Source organism: Solanum tuberosum, unplaced genomic scaffold (assembly GCF_000226075.1).
Source record: "Solanum tuberosum cultivar DM 1-3 516 R44 unplaced genomic scaffold, SolTub_3.0 scf00005, whole genome shotgun sequence".
Lineage (NCBI taxonomy): Eukaryota > Viridiplantae > Streptophyta > Magnoliopsida > Solanales > Solanaceae > Solanum > Solanum tuberosum.
The window spans coordinates 3,316,449-3,342,960 of NW_006238931.1; the positions used below are offsets into that span (position 1 = coordinate 3,316,449).

General features: G+C 38.3%; 1 protein-coding gene across 1 annotated transcript; it reads right to left on the minus strand.

Annotated features, from left to right (window-relative positions):
- Nucleotides 1-21,503: 21,503 nt before the first annotated feature.
- Nucleotides 21,504-23,891, minus strand: LOC107060576 (uncharacterized). The gene is made up of 4 exons (XM_015308595.1): nt 23,129-23,891; nt 22,368-22,698; nt 21,952-22,055; nt 21,504-21,820 (listed from the first exon to the last, which is right to left on the minus strand). The coding sequence occupies exons 1-4, from the start codon at nt 23,889-23,891 to the stop codon at nt 21,504-21,506; spliced, it is 1,515 nt and encodes a 504-aa protein (XP_015164081.1).
- Nucleotides 23,892-26,512: the final 2,621 nt, after the last annotated feature.

Here is a 26,512-nt window from a genome sequence, read left to right on the forward strand (position 1 = left end):
CGAATTCAGTCCAAAACCCTTCCCCAATAACATTTAATCAAGAATCTACAGATCAAAAAATGGATTAGGGGAGTAAAATCCTTACCTTTAACACCAAAAGTCATGGAAAACTATCAAGAAGTCACCTAGGGTCGTCTCTTAACTCTCAAGAATGAAACTTGCAGAAAAATAATGTTTTTGGGGTTTGTCCCCAACTTAATTCGCGACTGAGCTGCTACGGCGGACTCCATCCCGCCACTGCGGCCCCGCCTTGGCGAGAATAATCCCACCACAGCGGCTTACACAGAGATAGTGAGTCGAAATTTGATTTCCAAACCCCCATTTCACAACACACCTTAAATCAGGACGTTCAAAAACTACATGCTCTCACTAAGATTAGTTTCGGGAGTTCTACTCGCCCGAATTTGATTCCGTAAAGTCGTACGGGTTCCTTAACGTCTTAACTATCTATTCATGCAACCAAATTCATTTTTGAATCTCTAATTCATTACCAGATTTCCCTAGACTTGCGTGACTCCGACTTTGTCCAAATCTGGACTAGGCTAGAGAATCCCAAGTTACTACAAAACCTTTTTCTGACCCAAATTCTTTCCCCATCGGCTTTTCTATAACGACGGGAAAAGGTCGTTACAATAGATACCAATTTACACATTACTCGTCCCCGAGTGACAACTAGAAAAAAGGGTTAAATTAAGGGTATAGTAGTACCTGAATCGTAGAACAACTGGGGATACTTGTCTCACATGTCCTTCTTGGTTTCCCAAGTAGCCTCCTCAAATGGACGATGCTTTCATTGAACCTTCACGGACTTAATCTCTTTTGTCCTCACCTTTCGGACATCACGATCAAGAATTTCAACTGGTTCCTCCTCATACTGAAGATCTTTGTCTAACAATACTGAGTCCCTCTTTATGATGTAATCTCCGTCCCCATGGCACTTCTTCAACATGGACACATGAAACACTGGATGAATTTTAGATAAGCTAGGTGGTAAAGCCAATGACCCTACACAGTCAAGAATCTCAATTGGGCTAATGTATCGCGGACTAAGCTTGCCCTTCTTGCCAAATCTCATCACCCTTTTCATGGGTGACACTTTAAGAAGAAATTTCTCACCAATCTAAAATGCCATGTCTCTTACCTTATAGTCTGCGTACTTTTTCTATCGACTTTGGGCTGCTAGGAGCTTAGCTTGGATGCTTCTTACATATCCTAAGAATCCTTCACCAAGTCAACCCCAAAGGTTTCACATCTCCAGCCTCAAACCATCATATGGGTGATCTACATCCCTTCCCATAAAGTGCCTTGAACGTTGCCATGTCAATGTTGGAGTGGTAACTAATGTTATAGGAGAACTCACACAACGGTAGGAACTTATCCCAATGTCCTCCAAAGTCAATCACGCATGCCCTCAACATGTCTTCTAACACTTGAATAGTCCTCTCTGACTGCCTGTCCGTCTGTGGATTGAAAGTTGTACTAAAAGTGAGTTGTATGCCCAATTCATCATGTAATTTCCTCCAAAACTTGGATGTGAACTGTGTACCATGGTCTGAGATGATAGAAAGGGGCACCCCGTGCAGCCTCACTATCTCTTTCACATAAACCTTAGCCAACTGCTGAACATTATAGTCTATTCGGACTGGTATAAAATGGGCTGACTTAGTCAATCTGTCAACCACTACCCAAATAGAATCAAACTTCCCCAAAGTCTTGGGGAGACCAGCCACAAAATCCATAGCTATCATTTCCCACTTCCATTCCGGAATTGGCATTCTCTGCAGCAAACCCGCAGGCCTTTGATATTCATACTTTACTTGCTGATAGTTTTGGCACGTAGCCACAAACTCAGCTATGTCTTACTTCATGCCAGACCACTAATAAAGTCTCTTTAAGTCTTGGTACATCTTGGTCACACCCAGATGAATGGAATACCGCGAACCATGAGCTTTTGTCAATAATTTTTTAATCAAGTCATCAATTTGAGGAACACAGATCCTTCCGTTAAATCTGATCACACCCCCTGCATCTAAGGTTGCATCTTGTGCCTTGCCAGACACCGTCTTCTTTTTTAGCTCATTCAAATTCTCATCCTCAAACTGTTTGGCCTTGATCTCCTCAATGAACGTGGCCCTTACCTCAATGCTAGCTAACTCCCCACATTTCTCTGAGATGTCCAACTGCATGAACTTAGATTCCAACGTTTGAATTTCCTTAGCCAAAGTTCACTTGGATACACTCAAGCAAGCTAGACTACCCATACTTACCATCTTTCGGCTTAGAGCGTCAGCCACCACATTAGCCTTACCTGGATGATACTGGATGGTCACATCATAATCCTTGAGTAATTCAATCCACCTTCGATGTCTCAAATTTAGATCCTTTTGAGTGAATACATGTTTTAGACTACGATGATCAGTAAACACCTCAAACTTGACACCATAGAGGTAATGCCGCCAGATCTTAAGAGCAAACACTATCGCTGCCAACTTTAAATCATGTGTAGGGTAATTCCTCTCATGCACCTTCAACTGTCGCGATGCATAAGCTATAAAATTCTTATCCTTCATTAACACAACACCCAAACCTGAATGTGAAGCGTCACAATAAACAATAAAATATTTACCTTACATCGGTAGTGCCAAAATAAGTGTTGTGTTCAAAAGAGTCTTGAGCTTTTGAAAGCTCTCTTCACACTTGTTAGTCCACTCGAAAGGTACCTCTTTTTTGGTCAACCTTGTTAATTGCGTGGTGATAGAAATAAATTTCTTCATAAACCGATGATAGTAGCTGTCGAGCCCCACAAAACTCCTAACTTCTGTCACAGAACTAGGTTGGACCCAATTCTTAACCGCTTCAATCTTTTGGGGCTGTACCATTACCCCTTCCCTTAAAACTACATGTCCCGAAAAGGCAACTGAATCCAACCAAAACTCACACTTGGAAAATTTGGTGTATAACTTTTGTCTCCTAAGAACACCCAGAACAATACGAAGATGGTTGGCATGTTCTTCCTTACTCTTTGAATAGACCAAAATGTCATCAATAAAGACAATCACAAAAGAATCCAGGAATGGTTTGAACACACCATTCATCAAGCTCATGAAAGTTGCAAGCGCATTTGTCAACCCAAACGACATTACTAGAAACTCATAGTTCCCATAGTGGGTTCTAAATGTCATTTTTCGTATATCCTCAGGCCTAATCTTTAACTGATGGTAACTAGACCTTAGATCAATCTTAGAGAAAACTGATGCACTTTGAAACTGGTCAAAAATATCATCTATTCAAGGCAGTGGGTACTTGTTTCGAATGGTGACCCCATTCAACTGCTGGTAGTCTATGCACATCCTCATACTACCATTTTTTTTTCTTAACAAACAAGATAGGAGCACCCCACAGGGAAGCACTAGGACAGATGAAACCTTTCTCAAAAAGTTCCTGAATTTGAGGCTTAAGCTCTCTTAACTCTGTCGGAGCCATGCGATAAGGAGGAATATAGATGGGGCGGGTACCAGGTTCCAAATCAATGCAGAAATCTATATCTCTATCCGGAGGCATACCAGACAAATCAGTAGGAAACACGTCTCTAATTTCTGACACCACAGGAATAGACTCAATAGAGGGAGACTCAACCTCAACATCCTGAATATGAGCCTAATATGCCAAACAACCCTACCCCACCAGTTTCCTAGCCCGAATGAAGGATATGACCCTAGCTTGCTTAAGTTTGTATACCCCTTCCCACTCTAACTTTTTCTTATTCGAAATCTTAAGAGTCAAAGACTTAGTGTGACAATTAACACAACATAATAGGGGACAACCAAGTCATTCCTAAGATTATATCAAAGTCAATCATATCTAAAATAACCAAATCAGCCCAAGTTTGGAAACCCAAAAACATTACAGAACAAGAACGATAAACATGGGTGACTATGACAGACTCTCCAAGCGGTATAAACATGGATGGGGGTATTAAGTACATCACAAACCGCATCAAATCCCAAGGCAAACTGAACTGACACGTATGAAAAATTAGAACCCAGATCAAACAACACATTAGCCATCCGGTCACAGACAAGAATAGTACCTGTGATCACTGCATCAGATGTCTCTGCCTCAGTCTTGCCCGAAAAGGCATAAAACTGAGCCATGTCATCTTGACAGACAACTTCCTTGCCTGGTTGTGCTACTCCCCTGCTTGCATTACCATTACCCCGACCTTCATGACCTTGCTGATTTCCTCCTCGCCCACCTTGTGGACGCCCTCTACCATTATTACCGTTCCCCATGGGTACCACTGCTCTAGTCCGTACTGTGTGAATTCCAACATGCACAGTTGGGGACAATCTCTCCTCATGTGACCAGGTTCCCCACAATTATAACAAGTATGATCAAAATACGGTATGCCGCTAGCCGAAGACGCGGCTCCCTGGCTATCCTTAATAAAATTCCGATGTAGGGCTCCCGAATAACTAACCGTAGAAGCGGGAATGGCGGACTGAATTGGCCGGGCAGCAAGTGTCGGCCTACTTGAACCTTTAGAGTAAGATCCCTGAAAGTTACCTGTGCTTTTGGCTTTCTTAGCCAAAGCCTTAGCCTACCATCACATCTAACTCCTTCTACCTTCTTCACAAAATAAACCACTTTCTGAAAAGATTTTTGCTTAAGCAACCACTTATAAGCTTAAATCTGCAAATCTGACTTTAATCCCTTCAAAACACAACAAATTTTCTCTTCTAGACTGAAACAAAGTGGAGTACCTTATTTGGATAAAACACAACCCTTTGCCTTAAAGGCTGCAACAAATACATTATGTTGCTCTATATTCATGAACTCATCTCTCCTCTTATCCCTCAAAGTTCAGGGTATATACTTCTCCATACAGATAGCTATCAAATGTTTCTCAAGTCATGAGTAGTGAATTTACTAGAAGACACTCAACAAGAAACCACCACTACATTTTGGTGTCTCCCTTGAACAGGTATGTCACAAACTTAACCCCAAACCCCTCCATTATATTCATCTTATGAAGCAACTCATGAAAGTCAACAAGGAAATCCTAAGAATCTTTAGATTCAGTACCCATGAAGAATGAAGGTCTCAACCTTGGGAACCTAATAAAAACCTCATGTTTATCTCTATCCCCACAGTGAGTCAGGGATACATACCTATTTCCAAGGACACATTTTCTATTGATGATGTTGTTGTTTCCACTTTTACAACTCAATTACTAACCAGATGCGACATAGAGTGAAGGAATTCAGATACCAATTTATATCACTTAGATATCAATTGGATTCAATTCATAGCACGAACAAAGTAGAAAGAAATGAGTTTTTCCAAAAGTATTATAGCCTCTCGAAGAAAAATATAGATGTCTATGTACCGTTCCGCAAGACTCTACTAGACTCGTCTTGGTACAATGAGATCAACAAACCTAGGGCTCTGATACCTACATTTTCACGACCCAAATCGTCGTGATCGGCACCCACATTAACCCTCCGGTGGGAGAACCATTAACTACAACCCAACTACATAACTTAACGAAATATAATCATTAAAAGATACGGAAACAATTTTAAATGTCTAAGAAAACTGGAGTTCCCATAAACTCCGAAATTATCAAAAACAAAACTACCAAACATTGCAGAAAACCACCCCTAGAACCTGAAAGTCAATGTACCAAAACATCTAAAGTGCAACAAGTCTAAGAAAAGGGTAAAACCCCAACCAAACATAAAAGTATCTAAACAATGGTCTAAGTCAGAATAAAATGGACAAAACAAAATGAAGGACTTCATGGCGGTTTGAAAGAGCTGGCTTACCCTTGAAATCCGAATCCGATCTAGATCACTACTCTCCTAGATGAGGCCTATCAGTAGCCACCAGAAGATGCCCTGTACTCAACAAAGAACAAGCAAGTGCAATATCAATACACAGTCACAATGTATTGGTAGGATCACGCGGCTATCCCAGTAAGCACAACATATACCAGAATCACAACAAGGTAAACATGACATGCACAAAATGTAAATGCAGTTATCATTTCAAGAGCAATTTACAAATTCACATTCTCAATAACAAGTAAATATGACAATTTAATGGTCCTCTCATGGAACCTATACCCAAATTGTTAGTGTACCAGAACGTGGTACCCGATCCCAATTAGTGTGCCGAACGTGACACCTGATCCCATATATGCACCGGAATGTGGCATCCGATCTAAGTTAGTGTGTCGGAACGTGACACCCGGTCCATTCAACACAACCACAATTACAATCACACTCATATGTACATTCTCATAATCATACAATCAAGTGTCAAATCATGGCAGACATTCACTCATTTCATTAGGTTTGATCAACAATGCTTTATTCATATACATACATGCATTACAATGAAGTAATCACCAACATATATAATGCAAACAAGAAATCAAACCATCACATACCTCGAAAACAAGTTTGAATCCCCTAAGGAACTTGAATCTTCCCTTCCGAATTCTTTCCGCTTGTTCTAGGTCTACAAACACTAATATACGCAAGGATCAACAATCAAAGGTCTAATTATTCGGATTATAACAAAACCAATAGCCCATGATCCTAAGGTGTAGCAAGGGCTTTTTCCCACTATCAAATTCAGTCAAAAACCCTTCCCCAATAACATTTTATCTAGAATATACGGATGAAAAAATGAATTAAGGGAGTATAATCCTTACCTTTAGCACCAAAAGTCATGGAAAACTGTCAAGAAGTCGCCTGGGGTCATCTCTTAACTCTCAAGAACAAAACTTGCAGAAAAATAACATTTTTGGGATTTTTTCCCCGACTTAATTTGTGACTGAGCCGCTACAGCGGACCCCATCCCGCCATAGTGTCCCCGCCCTGGCGGGAATAATCCCGCCACAGAGTCTTGCACGGAGACAGTGAGTCAGAATTTGAGTTCCAAACCCCCATTTCACAACACACCTTAAATAGGACGTTCAAAAAGTACATGCTCACGGTAAGATCAGTTTAGGGAGTTCTACTCGCCTGAATTTGATTCTGTAAAGTCGTACGGGTTCCTTAACGTCTTAGCTATCTATTTATGCAACCCAATTCATTATTAAATATTTCATTCATTACCAGATTTCCCTATACTCGCGTGACTCCGACTTCGTCTAAATCTGGACTAGGCTAGGAAATCCCAAGTTACTACAAAAACTTTTTCTGACCCAAATTCTTTCCCCATTGGTTTTTCTATAACGACTGGAACATGTCGTTACATAAAGGCGGAAGAAGGAGGTCTCATACCATTGGTGTGACGGGCATTGGTACAAGTACCGGTGTTATAAAAGAGAAAGTTTATTACTATGAAATGACTTATTGAAATTTGAGAATACCAAAGCATATTGATATTAGCTGATGTATTATTGACTTGGTTTCTTTTGTGTGGTTGTGTTTATTTATTGAACCCGTGTATTTGTGTTAATTGAAGTGATTATATGTCATATTGAGATGCATCATCATCCCCTTTTAGTGATAATATATTGTGCACATGCATTGACATGAGATTGAGCATGAGTAAAGGCATGACACGTAGAGATCATCCGTGTTGAGATCGAGTTATGATTATAAGTTGGACACGTGGAGATTGTCCATGATGGGAATTGTTTGATTTTATGGTAGTGCATTGAGATCGTCCGCACAGACCCATGGCGATTATCCATGTCGGTACATAGACCTCGTGAGTTCCCATGGACCACAAACTCTCGATGTATTTATGAGAAGTATTGTGTATATACGATTGAGAGAGTACTTGACATTTGAGGTGTATCATTTCATGGTATTGCATTGCATCTCATTACATCCTTCATTCTTGTTGATTAAATGCTTATTTGGTGGTTGTACATTACGTGACATTTGATTATCCATAATTGATGAAACTTGACTGATAAGTATAATGCAGACTTATAAAATTAAAGAATTCTTTCTTATATACTCTTATCACTACTTCTTTGTAATATAAAAAAGGTGATGTGACACCCAGTGACGTAGCCAGAAATTTCATGAAGGATATCCAAACTTTGAATAATAAATGTAAAAAATGATGATTTAAATTTAAAAAACCAAATAATCAAGCTAAGAGATATTTAATTAAATATGAGAATATTTTTAATAGAATTAACAAGTTTATAATTCAAAACTAACATAAAGACAAAATAAACTACTATTGAAAGCATAATTTAAATATATTATTACATTGCACTCGACGATGTTTCAGATCCTGAAACATTTTTATAATAAAGACTCATTAGAAATAGTATGAAATACTTTATTTTCTACATAAGGTACTATAGAGAAATAAATCCTTATTCCACGGGAAAAAGGTATTAAAATTTATGAAAATCTTATTCCACAAGGAAAATGTATTAAAACTTAAGGAAAGGATTCAATTTTAATTGAAAAAAGAATCTTTTAAAACTATTTTTAATTAATATTGTTTTAAAAATTAAATTAAAGCTTAATTTAAAGTAAAAATAAGAAAATCACAAAAAACTGAAAGGCGAGATTCGAACTTGGAACGTTCAACACAAGTTTGACACTATTTACCACAAAGCTAATGAATATTTATGTTAAAGCTTTACATGTTTGCTTATTTATTAAATTCAGGAAAGCCAAAAAGGTGAGCTTCAAACTTAAGACGTTCAACACAAGTTTGACACTATTTACCACCAAGCTAATGAATATTTATGTTAAAGTTGCGCATGGAAGGAATCGAACCGGGGTAACCTGTGGGTTTGTGACAGCTCTAGCCAATTGCACTACGGGTTTCTTTCGTATTTCAGGGTGTCCAAAATACTATATATACAATATAAAGTCAAAACTTTATGTATATATTATATATATATAATCTACTAAATACCTATAATGCATCTATTAACCTACAATTAAAGAGAATAATGAAAAGTGTTAACATAAAGAATATATTTATTGTTGCAATAGAGAATGAACAATTGTAAGGATTTTCACGAACTTATTGCATATCAATCAATTTAAAAAGTATAAAAAATAGGTAGGAGAGCACATAATCTGATGGTCAATTAATAAAATTGAAAAATCATTGCAAGAAAAGCTTTACTACCTCATGTAAATAAAATTTTCACTTTGTGTATACAAATGAAATTAGGCAGGAGAGCATATAATCTAAAGGTAAATTGACAAAATGGAAGAATCATTGCAACAGAAGATGTAGCTATTTTAGGTAATTGCTTTTTTGAAAAACTTTACTATTTCAGGTAAATCAAATTTTTGATTTGTTTGTACAAATAAAATTCGACATGAAAGCACATATTGTGAAGGTAGACTGACAAAATGAAAAAAATCATTGCAAGAGAAGATTTAATATTTCAAATAAATTAAATTTTTGAAAAGCTTTACTACCTCAGATAAATCAAACTCTCGATTTACTTGTGCAAATGAAAATAGGTAGGAGAGCACATAAACTGAAGATAAATTGACAAAATGGAAGAATTATTGCAAGAGAAGATTTAATACTTCAAGTAAATTGATTTTTTAAAAAGCTTTATAACCTCAGATAAATCAATTTTTTTATTTTTTTGTACAAACGAAATTAGGTAGGAGAGCACATAAACTGAAGGTAAATTGGCAAAATGGAAGAATCATAAGATTTACTACTTTAGGTAGATTTAAGTTTCTGATTTATTTGTGTAAATAAAAATTATGCAGGAGATAAAATCGAGAACTCGTAGCAAGAGAAGCTTTACTACCTTAGATAAAACAAAATTTTAATTTATTTGTATAAATAAATTTATTAAAATATATTTGTGTAGATTTGACCATTTTATATTAACAAAAATTATAACACACGGATCTAATAAAATGAGAACGAAATTTTATATAGAATTCAATATAGTGAATAGCAACATACATCAAAATGTCCTCTAACATTCAATTTGTAAACCGTAAAAATGATGCCCACCATGAAGTATAGTCCGCTCATTCCATTACTTTTTATTTACAAATGATGAGGACTATAAAGTATTGAAATAATATGATTAGTTATAAGAAAAATAAATTTTTGATTCTCTTCTTTGATAAGAAAGAATAAATTTAGTGTGATAATTAGAAAAGAATAAGAAAATAAGGCATCAAATCGCTAGATAAAAAAAGAAGATAGTAATAAATTGAGTAAAAAATAAAAGGAAGGAAAACAAGAAAAAGGAAAGAAAAAAAAATTAAAAGTACTATAATTTAAAAAAGAAGAAAAGGAAATGGTGTAAAATGTTACTTTTTATTTTTCTTTTTCTTTAACCACTTCTGTCTCTTTCTATCTTTTTTTTATGTAAGATTTAAAATAGAAAAAAGTTATAAAGTATAAAATTAAACTTTCAAAGAATATATTATTATTATAATTAAAAATGTAATACATCATATTATAAAGGTGAGTATAACTATTGTTTTATTTTAAAAACAATTAGACTGGTTTTAAGAGTTGCCACTTAATTTTTAAAGGAAAATTAAGAAAAACTGATTTTTTCAAAAGATTAAAATAGAAATCAATTGAAAATGATTTAAAGGGGTCGGGGTTCATATTAGCATTTCGAAAAGGGTCTTAAAGCAACCGAAATGCCCACTAACACGCGGTTGTCCGATAATTAACTATTTGGCTAAAATTTGAACATACTTAATTGACTTAGTTGAGAAAAAAAATAGATTATAACTTAAAATTATTTATTTATTCTTTTTTAAGGAGAGGGGATATATTGGGGAATATAACTTAAGTGAACTTGCAAATACTCTAAAAAAGGGTGAAGTAGAAAATATATAATCTTATTTAATATTAGGAAAAGTGTTAAACTCAAAATGATTTCTTTTTGGGGAATTGGATTTTTGAAACCTTAAAATTAATTTTAACAAATAAACACATAATGACAATTAAGTAGATAGGGAAAAAAGATTTGAGCCCAAGCCTAGATCTGTCCGTCTGGGCCAACAATTGGGCCTATTTACGTTTTGGGCCAAAGGCCCATTCAAATCATCTGTATTTGTCTTATTCTAACATAAAGCAATGTTTCTTCTTTGGGCCTTAGGCTCAATTCTTTCACCAGTCCTAAATTCTAACAAGATAATAATAGATAAGTGGGCTTAGGACCAAAGGTAACAAAATACAACTTCTGAAATTTTGGAGGACTTTGGGCCCACTTCTTGATTTTCGTATACACTAGGTGTATACAATCCCGAATCAACTCCAATTCCTGTTCGTCAATTTTTGAGGGACCTGTTCTTCAATTTCTATGGTTGGCTAACTCGATAAAGGATTTTTTGGGGACTTCGTGGCCCCCTTTGCAATGCAAAGGTTGAGTTCGCGAAGACACGGACAAATTTCATACAAAGAAGATAAAAGAGAAACACATCACCATCTATTTTTGCAATAGCTATAAATCTCAAATTATCTCCAATGAAAGTAAACCAAAATAAACAGAAAAAATGAAACGGATAAGAATCACAAATCAGACAAGTTGAATGTAGACAAATCTATTAGAATATCCGAAGAATTTCTCTAACATAAGCATGCATGGTACTCACACACAACTGTAGTATTAAACTAATGGATTTAGATCACTCTTCATCTCTAGAATGCAAAAAAATAAAAGCGAGTCAATGACCCAAACGAGAATAAATCAGACCATTCTAACCAATTTTAGAACCCCGACATTACACACTAGCATGATGATAATAACAAAACATGAAATAGGACATATAAATCATGATAGAAAAATATATCAACATTTAAATAATTTATCAGACACATAATGCAAGCAGTACATGTAATAAATTTGAAGCAGAAATGAGTGGTGTAATATAGAGAACAACACCCATACATATTTTAATGATGGAACCGGGATTTCAATTAACAACTCAACATACTATTGACAACAAGATCAAACAAATTTAAGAGTATTTCGCAAGACAAGCTAGTGGACAGTAGTCACTACTTGGAACCGATACTAACCAACAAGTAAAATAGTGATTTGGTCAAATAAACACTTTACAGTAAGGTTCCAAGTAATCAATCAAGAACAATATACAAAAATAAATAATGATCAACTTACTGAACACATAGAGAGATACTAAGAGCACACTGTTAACTTAAGCCAAAATGAAAGTCACATTCACATAGAGCTACAGAGAGTCACAGATTGTAAAGAAAACATTCTACCACAAAAGGGATACGAAGGTGGAAGATGACTATGATAGTGACCGAAATTTCCAAATTTTCGCCCATTTAACAACATCAAAATAAACCAGACTATATCTAGAAATAAAAGAAGACTGATATGTTCCCAGCTGCATTCTAAACTGAAACATCGAACAACAAATGAATCAGAGGACGAGCAAAAGAAAAATCCCTTCAAAAGCTAGATATGGCAGATTCATAAACACGTTTTTAAAACAACACAAACTCCAAAGATAGACTTATATTCATAAGAAACCAAATGTACAATAATGTAATGCATTTTGACGCTTTCTAAGCACATAACGAAAGACATGAACACTCGTTCATCAAAAATAAAAATAGAACAGTATCATAACTATCTAGTGAAAACAAGCTAAGATTTTAGGCGAGCGCAATGATTATGAATTCAGAAGAGTGCAAACAGAGAGATGATTTTAATAATAAACACTAAATCATTTGAAAACAAAACCTTCACTATCATTTCAGAAAAATAAGGTGAAAGGGATAACTCGCACTGAACACATCACACAAGAGCATTTTTTTAAAAATCGATCAAAGTTCACATCATTGTCAAACACTACTGAAAGCAAAATGAATGAAAGGGTTAAGAATGGTTTACCTCATTATGAGCAATGAACAAGGACGGGACGAGCTGATAACCGCGATTTCTCCACCACAAAACTCGAACACGAATGACCGACTAGAAACCTGGGCAAAATCTCGAATCCAAAGAAACTTGGGGGAAATGATGGTAAACAAGATGAAATAATGACACTCGGATTGGAACCAAGTACCTCTTCCCTTTCAAGAATGTATTTCGTATGTATTTATCGTAGCTATTTTACTGTGTTATTCTTTTTCTTAATTAAAAATTTCCCAACCCTTACAATGGAGAAAGAGAAGGGTTTATATAAGAGGAGATTTTGGGTTCGTTCTTAGGGGGACAAGGGACGAAAATTCAAGTGAGAACGAGGGTAGAATCAGAATTCTAAAACTCAATTCTCAATTCAAAATTTCCCAATGACCAAGGAGTTGTTCATTTGTATGAGAATTCAACCCAAATCCCATGAAATCCGGACGACATGGGCGGCGTGGATGGCTTGGATTAATCTAATCGTCCTTGTGCTCGACGTGGCACCCATCCACACGAGCAAAGGGCAACAAACGCGGCTGCCAGGACAAAAGTGCAGGTGCTTTAAGCTACTGGAACAGTACTATCGTACCATTGTTCTGGACGACGAGGAAGATGACACGAAAAATAAAAATGCGTCTGCTTGGCCGTGTATTTTGATGGAAAAGGTATAGTTTGGAACCGTTGTTCACGTCGTTTGCCAGCAGTTGTTGACGCCGTGAATTCACTGATGAAGACACGTCTGATGTTGTTGATGTTTGGGAATTGTACGCGCTGGTCTCTTTGTTGAAGAAGAGGGTTGGGCCGGGTTAATGAGTATTAAGATTGTGGGCTGGAAAATGGTTATTTGGATGTGAATTGGACTGGGAATTGCAACTGGGTCAGTTGGAATGAGCTGCTATAACGTGTTGGGTTCTTTTAGTATTAAGTATTGATCTTGTATTGTTGGGTCGGTTATTTTGCTGAAATTAAGGCCCAAAGTTGGTCTGAAAGGGTTGAAATAATTGGTAAGGAAGGGATTTGATTTGTAATTTAATACTTGGCCAAATGAGTTGCAAAATTAGCCAATTTAAAATTACAAATATAGCCAAACTTGGTTAATTAGGACAAGTTCGTCTAATAATTAAATAGAATGAACTAATATAATTAATTTACAAGCTTCTTAATCTTAATGAAATAAAAATAATTAACTAACTAGTGAAATAATCGATTCAAAAATAGAAACTAATATTAAGTGAGCTAATTAACGAAACACTTAAAAAAGTAAAATCTTTTTGAAATGATTTTTTGAATGTTCGTAAGAAATGTAACAATTACATACAAAAATTATATAAAATATATATGTTGTTTTAAAATTATAAAAATGACTAAAATTGCTTCAAAACTTAAATATTTTTTTTGAATTTTTGTAAAACTAATTATTCTAAATAATTGAAAATTAAGAAGCTCGAAAGTTAATTCTTATCGAGGAGGGTCAAAATTAGGTGTCAACAACTGTCCCTCGTTTTACTCGGATTGATGTAAGAAATTCGAGGAAAATGAAATTGACGAATCCAATTTTGACCGACCACATCTTCATCTTTTCTGAAAAAGGGGTTTTGGTACGAACTTTAGGGATTATGGTTGAACCCTGGAAGTGGGTTTCCTACATATCTCAGGCAATATGAGAATTCAGACTACTTGTAGTTCGATACGTTTGATTTGATGCACGATTTTGAAAGAATTCAAAAGCCATTCCGATACTGAATTATGAAGGGATCAAAATGCTCGAGAATAAGATTTAAGAGCGAATGTTGGAATACAGCCGAGTTTCAACATCGATTTTGCCTACATGTCCCTCAACTCAAGGAATTAGGCTGCTTGTAGTTCGACTCGATCGGTTGAAAAGGAAATCTATTATGCAAGATAACCTTTTGGTTCTGGAAAAGCGACAAAGTAAGTCGAGTATGAAAAAGAGGCTTGCAACCTCTCAGCCATGAATGTGGCATGCTTCACATCCATAATTAAGAATTTGCATGGACATAATTTCTGAATCTCTTGGTGCATTGTCACTTGGATTGGAAAGATGCCTCAGGTGGAAACCAAAACTTCCGGATGCAAAACTGAAACTGATAAACTTAAAGAAAACCCACATGCTTTCAGATAGGGCTGTGGTTTGATTGTGGTGGAAGTCATTGCTCAGCTCGCATCCTAAGAGTTTGGCACCCCTCTTTGGACTATGTCCCAGTTTGCTGCTAAGAAAAAGTTCCACGTTGTGCTGCATCCTTTTTTATGTCGTCCGCACCTATGGTTTGCTTTGAGAATTCATCCTCTTGGATGCTCTCGACAAAGACTGAGATAAAACTCATCAGCATAAAATGTAATTCAAATGGGGAGATAGTGTCTTTTACTATGTTGACACTTGATTGCTCTCCTTGAACATTTGACGTCAGCTTCCTCCAGTTTGACGTAAAGCAAATAAAGCTTCTAATTCATATTTGTAATATAATCTTCAATGTATTCTTCTTTTGATGTCGGAGTAATAAAATAGGCTAATGTAATATGTTGATAGTTCTCTTGATGTCGTTGTTGATGGTTTTTTTGATGTTGTCCTTGCAATGGAAATAATTATGATAACTTTCTCCCGATGCACGAGCTTTCTTCGCGATGCATGGATCTTTTCTCAGCGATACATGACTTTTCTCGCGATGCATGAATTATTTTCCCGCGATGAATGACTTTCCTTCCCGCGATGCATGTCTTTCTTTCCCGCGATGCATGACCTTCTTTTCCGCGATGCATGAATCTCTCTTGCAATACGTGAATCTTCCCGCAATGCATGAATTTTCTCGCGATGCATGAATCTCTTTTCGCGATGCACGAATCTTCTTTTCGCGATGCATGAACCTTTTTTCGCGATGCATGAATCTTCTTTTCGCGATGCATGAATTTTCTCGCGATGCATGAATCTCTTTTCGCGATGCATGAACCTCTTTTTGCAATGAATGAATCTTCTTTTCGCGTTGCATGAACCTCTTTTCGCGATGCATGAGTCTTCTTTTGCAATGCATGACTCTCTTTCCCGCGATGCATGAATCCTTTTTCCTGTGATGCATGACCTTTCTCTTGTGATGCATGAATCTCTTCCTGCGATGCATGAATATTTTGATGATGCCTACCTGATACCGAACGAATATAATGCTTTACCGAGCAACATATGTGATCTTCTGGGTATCTTTTGGATGGTGGTATCGTTTCAATCGACAATACAAATAAAAATGACTCTTAGAGTAGTAGAATCATCTCATTCGACAATACGACATAAATAACTCTCCATGTAGTAATATTATCAGGTCTGATAATATGATGCAGATAAAAGTCCACTAGGTATCTTTAGTTGATGGAAAACAATAATATTTCTCTCTTCAAGGTTTTCATTTGTTCCATCTCTGAACATAATTACATGTTCATTATGGACTTCACCTTGTTGGGAATTGAATGAAATGATGTTAATCATATTCCCAAATCTTTGATATAAGAAACATAAAATATTTCCTGCATCCACAGAAAAAATGTTAATTTTGGGGAGCTCCTCTCCCTTTTGACTTCTCCATATTCATTGAATGGAGGAATATGATGATCTTGAGGCAAGCTTATAGATCTACATCCACAGAAAAAATTGTTAGTTTAAAAATGAACTGATTTGTGTCGATCTCTCTGGTTGTCTGCTCCTTATTTGACTATCTCCAGTTGATTTTTCTGATATCCCACTTCTTGATAGATCAGACAACATTTTATGCGAAATAATTTAGACACGACAGAAAAGTTCTAATGAAAATAGATTTTCAAAAAGTAATTTTCTGGAAAAGGATATTGCCAGGAGTCATGTCACGTCAAGCTTTAGTGAACGTCTTTGAAGTTGGTGCCTCGAAGTCCATCCAATTATCTGCTGGGAAGTATTCCAAGTTGTTCCAAACCATCGATGAACCCTATCGGAATTTTTGAGGTCATCCTAAAAAATTTATGTCCCAGTTAACTGTCTTGGCGTATCTCGAACTGTTGGTGCGCAAATTATGGATTTTTGAGATCTTCTCAAAAATTCTGTCCCAGTTGCAAATCTCAAAATAACTTCAGTCCTTACTTTGTTAGAGATATCTTCTTCTTGAGAATTTTTTTGTCCCTCTCAAAAATTCTGCCCCAGTCTCTATTATGAAGCAAAATAGAAATCTTGCGGGAGATATGACCGAACCGGTGTGGCGCCTATGTATCCTGTTCTCGAGAATTCAGGTCAAACGTAGTTCAAGTACAAGGAAACATTAAAAAGGATAAAATGGGGTGATCGAGGCCGACATAGGCCGCCTACGTATCTCATTCTTGAGAATTCAGGTCAGACGTAGTTCATTACAAGAAGGATAAAATTCTAAACAAAGCGATTACAAGCAAATAAAATGATTACAAGGGAACGACAGCAATACAAACTAAAACTTCACACATAATATCTCTTGACAGCATCTGAGTTGACCGGTTTCGGCCATTCGGTGCCATCCATCTCCGACAAGACCAAGGCACCTCCAGATAACACTTTGCGAACCATGTAAAGTCCTTGCCAATTTGGTGCAAATTTCCCTTTGTACTCATCCTAATGAGGAAAAATGCATTTAAGGACTAACTGGCCGATCTCAAATATCACGGCTCTTACTTTCTTGTGGAAAGCACGAATCATTCTCTGTCGATAAACCTGACTATGACAAACGACCATCATTCTCTTCTCATCAATCAATGTTAACTGATCAATTCTCTTGCGAACCCAACTAGCATCACTCAATTCAGCTTCTTGGATGATTCTTAGTGAAGGTATCTCAACTTCGGCAGGTATAACTGCTTCTGTTCCATATACTAACAAGTATGGAGTAGCTCCAATTGATGTTTTGATAGTCGTTCTGTAACCCAAAAAAGCATATGGCAACATCTCGTGCCAACCTCTGTGATTGTCAATCATCTTCCTCAGAATCTTCTTTATGTTCTTGTTGGCGGCTTCTACAACTCCATTCATTTGGGGACGATAAGCGATTGAGTTTCGGTGAGTAATCCTGAATTGTTCACATATTTCTCTCATCAAATGACTATTGTCTCCATTATCAGCAATGATGGATTCTGGTACTCCAAACCTACATATCAAATTATTGCAAACAAAATTAGCTACAATTTTCTTAGTTACCGATTTGTACGAAGTTGCTTCTACCCACTTGGTAAAGTAGTCAATGGCAACCAAAATGAATCTGTGTCCATTAAAAGTGTCTGACTCTATTGGACCGATGACATCCATACCCCAAGCTACAAATGGCCAAGGTGAACTCATAGCATTGAGTTCGTGAGGTGGCACTCGAATCAATCACCATGCACTTGACATTTATGACATTTTTGCACAAACTTGCAATAGTCATGATCCATAGCCATCCAAAAATACCCAGCTCGGAGGATCTTCTTCGCCAAAGTGATCCAATTCATGTGAGTACCACAAACTCCGGCGTGTATCTTTTCTAGAAGCTTCGCAGCTTCATTAGCATCAACACATCTGAGAAGACCTAGATCTGGAGTCCTCCTATAAAGGATTTCCCCACTTGGAAAGAAATTGTTAGCCATACGGCGTATTGATTTCTTCTGGTTGAACGTTGCATTCTCGGGCTAAGTTCCGGTCTCCAAATACCTCTTTATGTCGAAATACCAAGGTAAACCATCTTGTTCAATTTCAACAAGTGAATAATAGACATGCCGCTCTTTTACCTCTAAATAGACTGGATCAATATAACTTGTATCCTGATGTTTAATCATTGATGTAATGGTGGCAAGAGCATAGGCCAACTCATTTTGTGTCCTGGGAGTGTGTTTAAACTCGATCTTGTGGAATCTTTTACACAACTTCTGTATATACTGCACATACGGTGTGATCTTTGGGTTCTTCACGGCCCATTCTCCTTGAACTTGATGAATCAACAAATCTGAATCTCTAATAACCAGTAGCTCATGAACATTCATGTCGATCGCCATCTTCAAACCAAGGATACAAGCTTCGTATTCTGCCATATTGTTCGTGCAATCAAATCGGAGTTTAGCTGCCATAGGATAGTGTTGATCGGATTCTACTACTAAGACCGCTCCGATGCCTTTCCCTTGGTGGTTTGCTGCCCCATCAAATAATACTCTCCAACCAGGGTATTCTTCAGAAATATCTTCACCCACAAATGCTACTTCTTCATCGGGAAAATAAGTCTTGAGCGGTTCATACTCTTCATCAACTGGATTCTCCTCAAGATGATCAGCCAAGGCGTGCGCTTTTATCACCTTCTGAGTCACATGCACAATATCAAACTCACTTAAAAGCATTTGCCATTTAGCCAATTTCCTGGTCGGCATCGCTTTCTGGAAAATATATTTCAACGGGTCCATCCTGGAAATAAGGTATGTCGTATAAGAAGACAAATAATGTCTCAACTTCTGAGCGATCCAAGTCAAAACACAACATGTTTTCTCCAAAAGAGTATAACGAGCCTCATATGGAGTGAATTTCATGCTCAAGTAATAAATGGCTCGCTCCTTCTTCCAAGTTTTATCATGTTGACCAAGCACGCATTCAAATGCGTTATTCGAGACAGACAGATATAGCAACAATGGGATCCCTTATCGTGGAGGAACCAACATTGGCAGATTGGACAAATAATTCTTTATGGCATCAACAACAATTTGACATTCTCCGGTCCATTTTGTCAGGGCGTCTTTTTGCAGCAACTTAAAGATGGGCTCACACACCACGGTGGATTGAGCTATGAACCGACTAATGTAGTTCAACCTTCCCAGAAAACTCATCACCTCTTTCTTGGTCTTTGGAGGAGGTAATTCTTGAATCGCCTTGATCTTGGAAGGGTCAAGCTCTATGCCCCTCCTACTGACTATAAATCCCAATAACTTGCCAGCTGGCACTCCAAAAGCACATTTAGCGGGATTTAGCTTCAAATTGTATCGACGCAGACAATTAAAAAAATTCCTTAAATGAGTCAAGTTATCCGAACTCTCGCGGGATTTGATTATAACGTCATCTACATACACCTCGATCTCCTTATGAATCATATCATGAAATATGGTCATCATAGCCCTCATATAAGTGGCACCGACATTCTTGAGACCAAAAGGCATCACCCGATAATGATATACACCCCAAGGCATAATGAAAGTTGTATTTTCTGCATCCTCTTCATCCATCAGGATCTGATGATAACCTGCATAACAATCTACAAATGACTGCATCTCATGTTTAGCATAGTTATCAATGAGAATGTGGATGTTTGACAATGGAAAATTATCTTTTGGGCTTGCTTTGTTGAGGTCTTTGTAGTCGACACAAATTCTGATCTTTCCATCTTTCTTGGAAACCAGAACAACATTAGCTAACCATGTCAGATACTGCATCACTTCCACCACTTTAGACTCAATCTGCTTCGTAATCTCCTCTTTGATCTTCAAAATCAATTCCGGCTTGAACTTCCGAGTTTTCTACTTTACCGGACTGAAATCTGGATTGATCGGTAATTTATGAGACACCATATTCATACTCAGCCCTGGCATATCCCTGTAAGACTAGGAAAATACGTCAATGTATTATCTAAGCAAACGAACCAGGTCCCTTATTTGAGCTTCGGTCAGATGGACACTGATTCTGACTACTTGACACATTCCTCATCTCCGAGATTCACAGTCTCAGTTTCTTCCAGATTTGGCTTGTGTTGATTCTAGAATTGTCGAAACTCTTTAGCAACATATACGGGTACCACATTTTCTTCTTCATATTCCTCGCATTCGTCATCACCTTCCTCATTTTGTTCACTCAGTTCATGACAGGACATGACAGGTTTTAAATTATTATTACTAAAATCATAAACAAACAAAGTTAGAAAAATAAAACATAATCAGCTGGGTAAATAAACAAATTTTCAATAAAAGATGCTTTTCATTTAAATGGAGAGACAAGCACAAATTTCGGCCATGGCCATGGGCCATTTCGCCTTTTTAAACATCACGGGGGAATTTAAAAACTCAAACAAGTAAAAATTGCATAAAGGGTGGGTCTCGGGCATCTTTCGGACTACCACTGATTTTAAAAACAAAATAAACACATGTACTTTCTGCCCAGATGAGCGGAAAATCAAGAGTGGTATGGAGGTGCAATTTTGCAATTGCTCCTCAGGTTCTGCATCATGGATGCCTGATGTCCAAGCCTCTTCCTCGATGACCGCATCAATCTCCTAAAAAAGGCCCAGATTACTCCCCCGAGATCACCATCGTCGATATACTCTCGTATTGGAAATGATTGGTACAACTGAGGAATTGGCTTGACCAATGCTTGATCAACACTGTTGTTCTTCATCTCTGCTTCATCATTTGTGGGGACATACCCCAAACCAAACTTTGCTCCTTTGGCGGGAATTTGGATAGGCTCGACAATTCCTTGAAAATGCTTCCCCAATCCAAAACCTGGTTCGAAACCGCTCCGGAGCATAACAGTAGCAATCATCTTATACACAAAAGGCATAAGGAAGTGTGGAGCCAAATCATCTCCGGTGGCATTTACCAACTCCACCATGTAGAAATTACAACCTCAGAAGACTTCATCGACGATCGGCGCATACCTATTGGAATGGCTCCCTTCACCATGAATGACCAATTCCTGGTCCTTCCAAACAAATTTCATTAGTTGGTGAAGGGTAGAAGGCACAACCCCAGCCATGTGGATAAATGGTCTTCCCAGAAGCAAATTGTAACTAGTATTGATGCTCAACACCTGAAACTTGACATTAAATTCCGCAGGACCCATTTGAATATCCAAGTTCACTGCACCCAACATGTCTCTTTGCACTCCATAGAAAGCCCTCACATTGACTTGGTTCTGGTGAACCTTTCCCAAGTCAAGTTTAGCTGCTTCAAAGTCAAAAGTGAGCAAATATCTAGACCGGATCCATCATCGACCAAGACTCAATTTATAACCTTGTCTCGTCACAAAATGGTGACGTGCAGAGCTTTGTTGTGCATCTTGTCTTCAAAGAAACTGATGCGGTGTCCTCGAATGACTTGGTGTATCATGGCTGCAAGATTATCACTGTTGGTACCCACAGGCACATAAGTATCATCCAAAGCCTTCATCAAAGCTTGCCTATGCAGTTGTGAACTCATCAGCAAAGCCCATACAGAAATCTAAGCTGGTGTTTTCTCTAGATGTTTCAGGATCGAGTAATCTTTTGGTTGCATCTTTCTTCAGAATTCTTCTACTTTAGCTTTACTAATCGGCCTTTTAGACTGATCTTTTTTCTATACCCCCTGGGCTAACTCTTCTGGTGTGTAGTATCTGTCGGATCTAGCCATACTCTGGGTAGCAGCCGTTTCAATCAAAATCCTTGGTCAGGCGAGAGTTTCTCTTGGCACCAAGGCAACAGCCTTCTCAGGTGTCAGAATCACAAACTCTTACTTCTCTCTAATGTATAACGAAGCTACAGCCCTTTCCAGTTCATCAGGAGCGATCGGAATTATTGCTTTTATCACACACCAATCATCATCTGTGTCTATCATATTGATAGTGATGCCTCCATGATTTGGCAAAGGGTTACTATTGACATTGGACGCGACTGTCTGGAGAGAGACCACTTTCTGGTCAATTAGATCTTGGATCAAGTGCTTCAGGTTGATACAGTCCTCTGTATCATGTCCAACACCATTGGAGTGATATGCACACCTCTGATCAGGTCTGTAAAACCTTGAGCTAGTGTCAACCGGCTTGGGCCCTACTGGATGAATGTATCCTACCGCAGTTAATCGCTCGAATAACTTTGTTCGGCTTTCAATTAGCGGAGTTAAAATTCTAGCGGGATTCTTCTCAAACCTAGGACGGGGGGGATCATAATTGCCTTGTTGAGGGGGAGGCATTTGACGATAATTTGGAATGTTTGGATGGGGGGCTTGATAGCTTGGGTATGGATTGGTTTGGTAATTTGGCTATGGAGCTTGGCAATTCGGGGGAGTATTTTGGTAAAGTGGAGCTGGGGCTTGGTACATTGGAGGAGGGGGTTTGGTAATTTGCATGAACGTTAGCACAGTTGGGGGCGGTATTTCGATAGTGATGAGATGGAGTCTGGTGAATTGGAGGGGGAGTTTGGTAGATAGGAGGGGGAGTATTTTGATAACTGTGGGGAGGGGTATTTTGGTAACTAGGGGGAGGGGTATTTTGGTAACTGGGAGCAATTTGATAATCAGTATGTGCATAACAAGCCGAGTATGAACTCTGTGAAGGTCGAGAACGACCTTGGTATGAAGAGGATTTCATTGGGGTCTTCTTCCCCTCATAAGAGATAGAAGACACATCTTCTCTTTTCTTCTTCAACAAACTCGAGGATCCGGGTAAGGCAGCAACACGAGTAATCTTCCCGGTTCTTAATCTATCTTCAATAGTCTCACCTACTTTGACTATCTCGGCAGACTTTGATCTAACGAGTAACATGATTCTATCATAATAATCGGGCTCTTGAACCCGCACAAATACTTCAACAATTTCTTTCTCAGACATAGGAGGCCGAACCCTAGTTGCCTCCTTTCTCCATCTGTATGAAAATTCTCTGTAACTTTCATTCGATTTCTGCTTCGTCTTTTCTAAGGAATAACGATCAGGAACGATCTCCACATTGTAGGCAAATCGTTCGATAAAGTCCTTAGCCAGAGCATTCCAGCTAGGCCATTGTCTCGTTTCATGAGATGTAAACCATTCCAGAGCCTCTCCACTCAGACTTCTACTAAAAAGCCACATTAATAAAGCTTCATCTCTTCCAACTCCCATGAGCTGGTCACAGTAGCCCCTCAGGTGTGCTAAGGGGTTTCCTGTTCCTCCAAAGACGTCGAATTTTGGCACCTTAAACCCTTTCAGGAGGTCTAGATTCGAATGGATGCATAGGCCTTCATAACTCAACCCGGCGACTTCAGGAATGCAGTGCAACTCTTTCATGGCCTTTCAGATCTCTTCCTTCATATCCAGCTTGGCGACCTCTTCCTTTGACCTCCACTCTCTCTCTCGCTCCTCATAGTGGTCGAGCTCAGAACCATTGGCATAAGGCTCATTGGGGACTGGGATTTGGAAAGTGGCTTTTTGAGGTAGGGGTGGAGCAATGGAGGGACTCTTCGCATTTTGAGGGGATTGATAGTTTTGAGGGAAAGTCTGGAGGCTAGTATGCTGATTTTGGTGGTGGAGAGAAGTTTGTGGGTGGTTAATGTTTTGGTTTTGAGGGGGCGAACTAGCTTGGAGGTTGGCATTTGGAGGAGGAAGTGGCGCTTGGGAGTTGGTACGAGGAGCAGGCGGTATCTGGTAAGAGGCGGAGGCATAATGGGGATTTTGGGCGGTTAGGTCGATGATTGAGGGATTCTGAGCAAGACTGGGGGTGGGTTTTGAGCATGTTCCGTGTTTGAAGGAGGAAGTGAAGTGGAGGCCTTTCGTATGCTGGAGCATTCAAAGCAAAACCCGAATTAGGCAAATCTTGCCTTCTCTGTATTTCGACCCTCCTCCCGGTGATCTGTTGCATCAACTGCATGATTAACTCGTTCTGATCGGGGATGATGGGATGAGCCATGACAACATATGTTAAGCCAGTATCCTCAACGTTATCGCCCATTGTTGACTTGCCATTTCGAGAATTCTGACTGGGGAAGGAATCTTTGGGAGCTTTTGATCTTGTAAAATAAGGGTGTTCAGCCAACTTATCAACACAGATCAGTTCTAACTACCTGTAGAGGAAAAAACAACTCAAAGACAAATTTGTTAGTTTTAGTTCAGGACAAAAAATGCAAAATATCACATAGAAAGCATGTAAACAAATAAAAGTTGCTTCGTTTGAGGATATGTTCACCCACGAGTAACGGGGATTGATTTTTCAAAGAAGCAGGAATTTGCTCATTTTAATTTGAGACTAGTGACCCAGGAAGGTTGAATTGCGTTGAGCTAAGGTCTTCTTGCTGCATTTCTCGGCATCTGTTGATGTGAACTCCACATTTCCTTGTAGAATGAAGGGGAAAAGAAATTTTTTTAAAAGATAGGGGACGGGCCTTGAAAGGTTGCTTACGTATCTCCAAAGGAGAATTCAGGCCCTACGTAGTTCGAATACAAAAGGAATTTGATTTTCATTTATTCTTTCTTTTGATTACAAGGAAATTAAAAACATGCGATAAAAACTCCTAAAATATAGATTGTGCCTTTATCAAGGCTTCTTATTTTGTTTAGTCAAAACCTTCTAGTTATTGCATTAACCATAGGGGGAAACTCAACTTGGATCCTTCCCTTGTTGATTAGGGACTCCACGTCATAGCGAAACCCGAGGCACTTTCCAATGTTGTGATCTATGGCATCGTGATAAGGGCAAGGTTTCCAGATTTCAATTCCAACGGGATCAAATGTTCCATCATCCCTTTTGATAGGGGTCAAGACCCCCCCTTCGAACCAACTGGCAATATATATCCAATAGCGTTCTCTTAAAAGGCGTAAAGAAGTGACAGTAAAACACAGTATTCTCTGTGACCGGTATACTGGCCCCGGTTGGTCACAGGTAAGGAGAGTGTTGTCACCACACATATAGGGGATTTTCCCAATGTTGATCAGGTCGCGGATCGCGGCCTTAAGCTCTACACATTGTTTTATTGTGTGCCCATTTCGGTCTGGATAGTAGACACATATCTTATGCATGTCCTCCGGTTTAACCTCAGAGGTGATTCCCGTGATTGGTCTCAGGATGCGTTTAGACCGAAGATGCTCATAAAAGAGAGCACAGAAAATGACTTTTGCTCCTACCCTATATTCATGTATATGTGCTTCGAGAGTGGTCTTCTTGTTCCCTTCTTTATGATGTCCTTGGAAAGGAGGCCTATAGACAATTTCCTCCTCAGGTTCTTCTTTAATGGCTTCAAGTTCAGTGTCTTCGGGACCGGTGACGTCGGCTTTCTCATGGAAGAAAAGTATGTTTCGCGCAGCTTTTGAAGCCTCAGGGCTAAATCATCTCTAAAGACATTGTCTTTCTTCCGCATAGCGATTGCTCTTCATTCATAATAGCATATCTTACCGTCTTAGTCGCCAACTCCGCGTCTAATGCTGCACTTTTGGCTTGTACGACCGCGGTGGCGAGTTCCACTTCTATTCTCCTTTCTTTGGTTTCGTGGATCTCTTGTTTGAATTGACGCAGTTTCATCCTTAAATCCTCCACAGTCGGCTCCATCTCAACATTCTTGCCTTTTTCCATCTTAGCAGCAAGTATACCTTTCCTGAGATGATAGAGTAATATCTTGGGATTTGCTAGTAGGATTTATTTTTTGGCTGAGAAACTCAAGACTCAGGAAATTTTTGATGGACATTTTGGGTAGTGACTTGTATTTGGTATTGTAGAGATTTTTCAGAATTTTTTTTGAAAAGGAGTGGGCTAAAATATCCTCGTTCAAAGCAGCAATAACACATAAACAATTAAAGCACACAAGCGGCTAACGTGCGTCCTAAACAAGTAAGGGCCCTTTTGTGCCAAAGGTAGGCCTAGCGTTTTTTGAAAGATGTATGTGTAGAATTGAACCATTTTGTTACCCCAAAGCAAATTT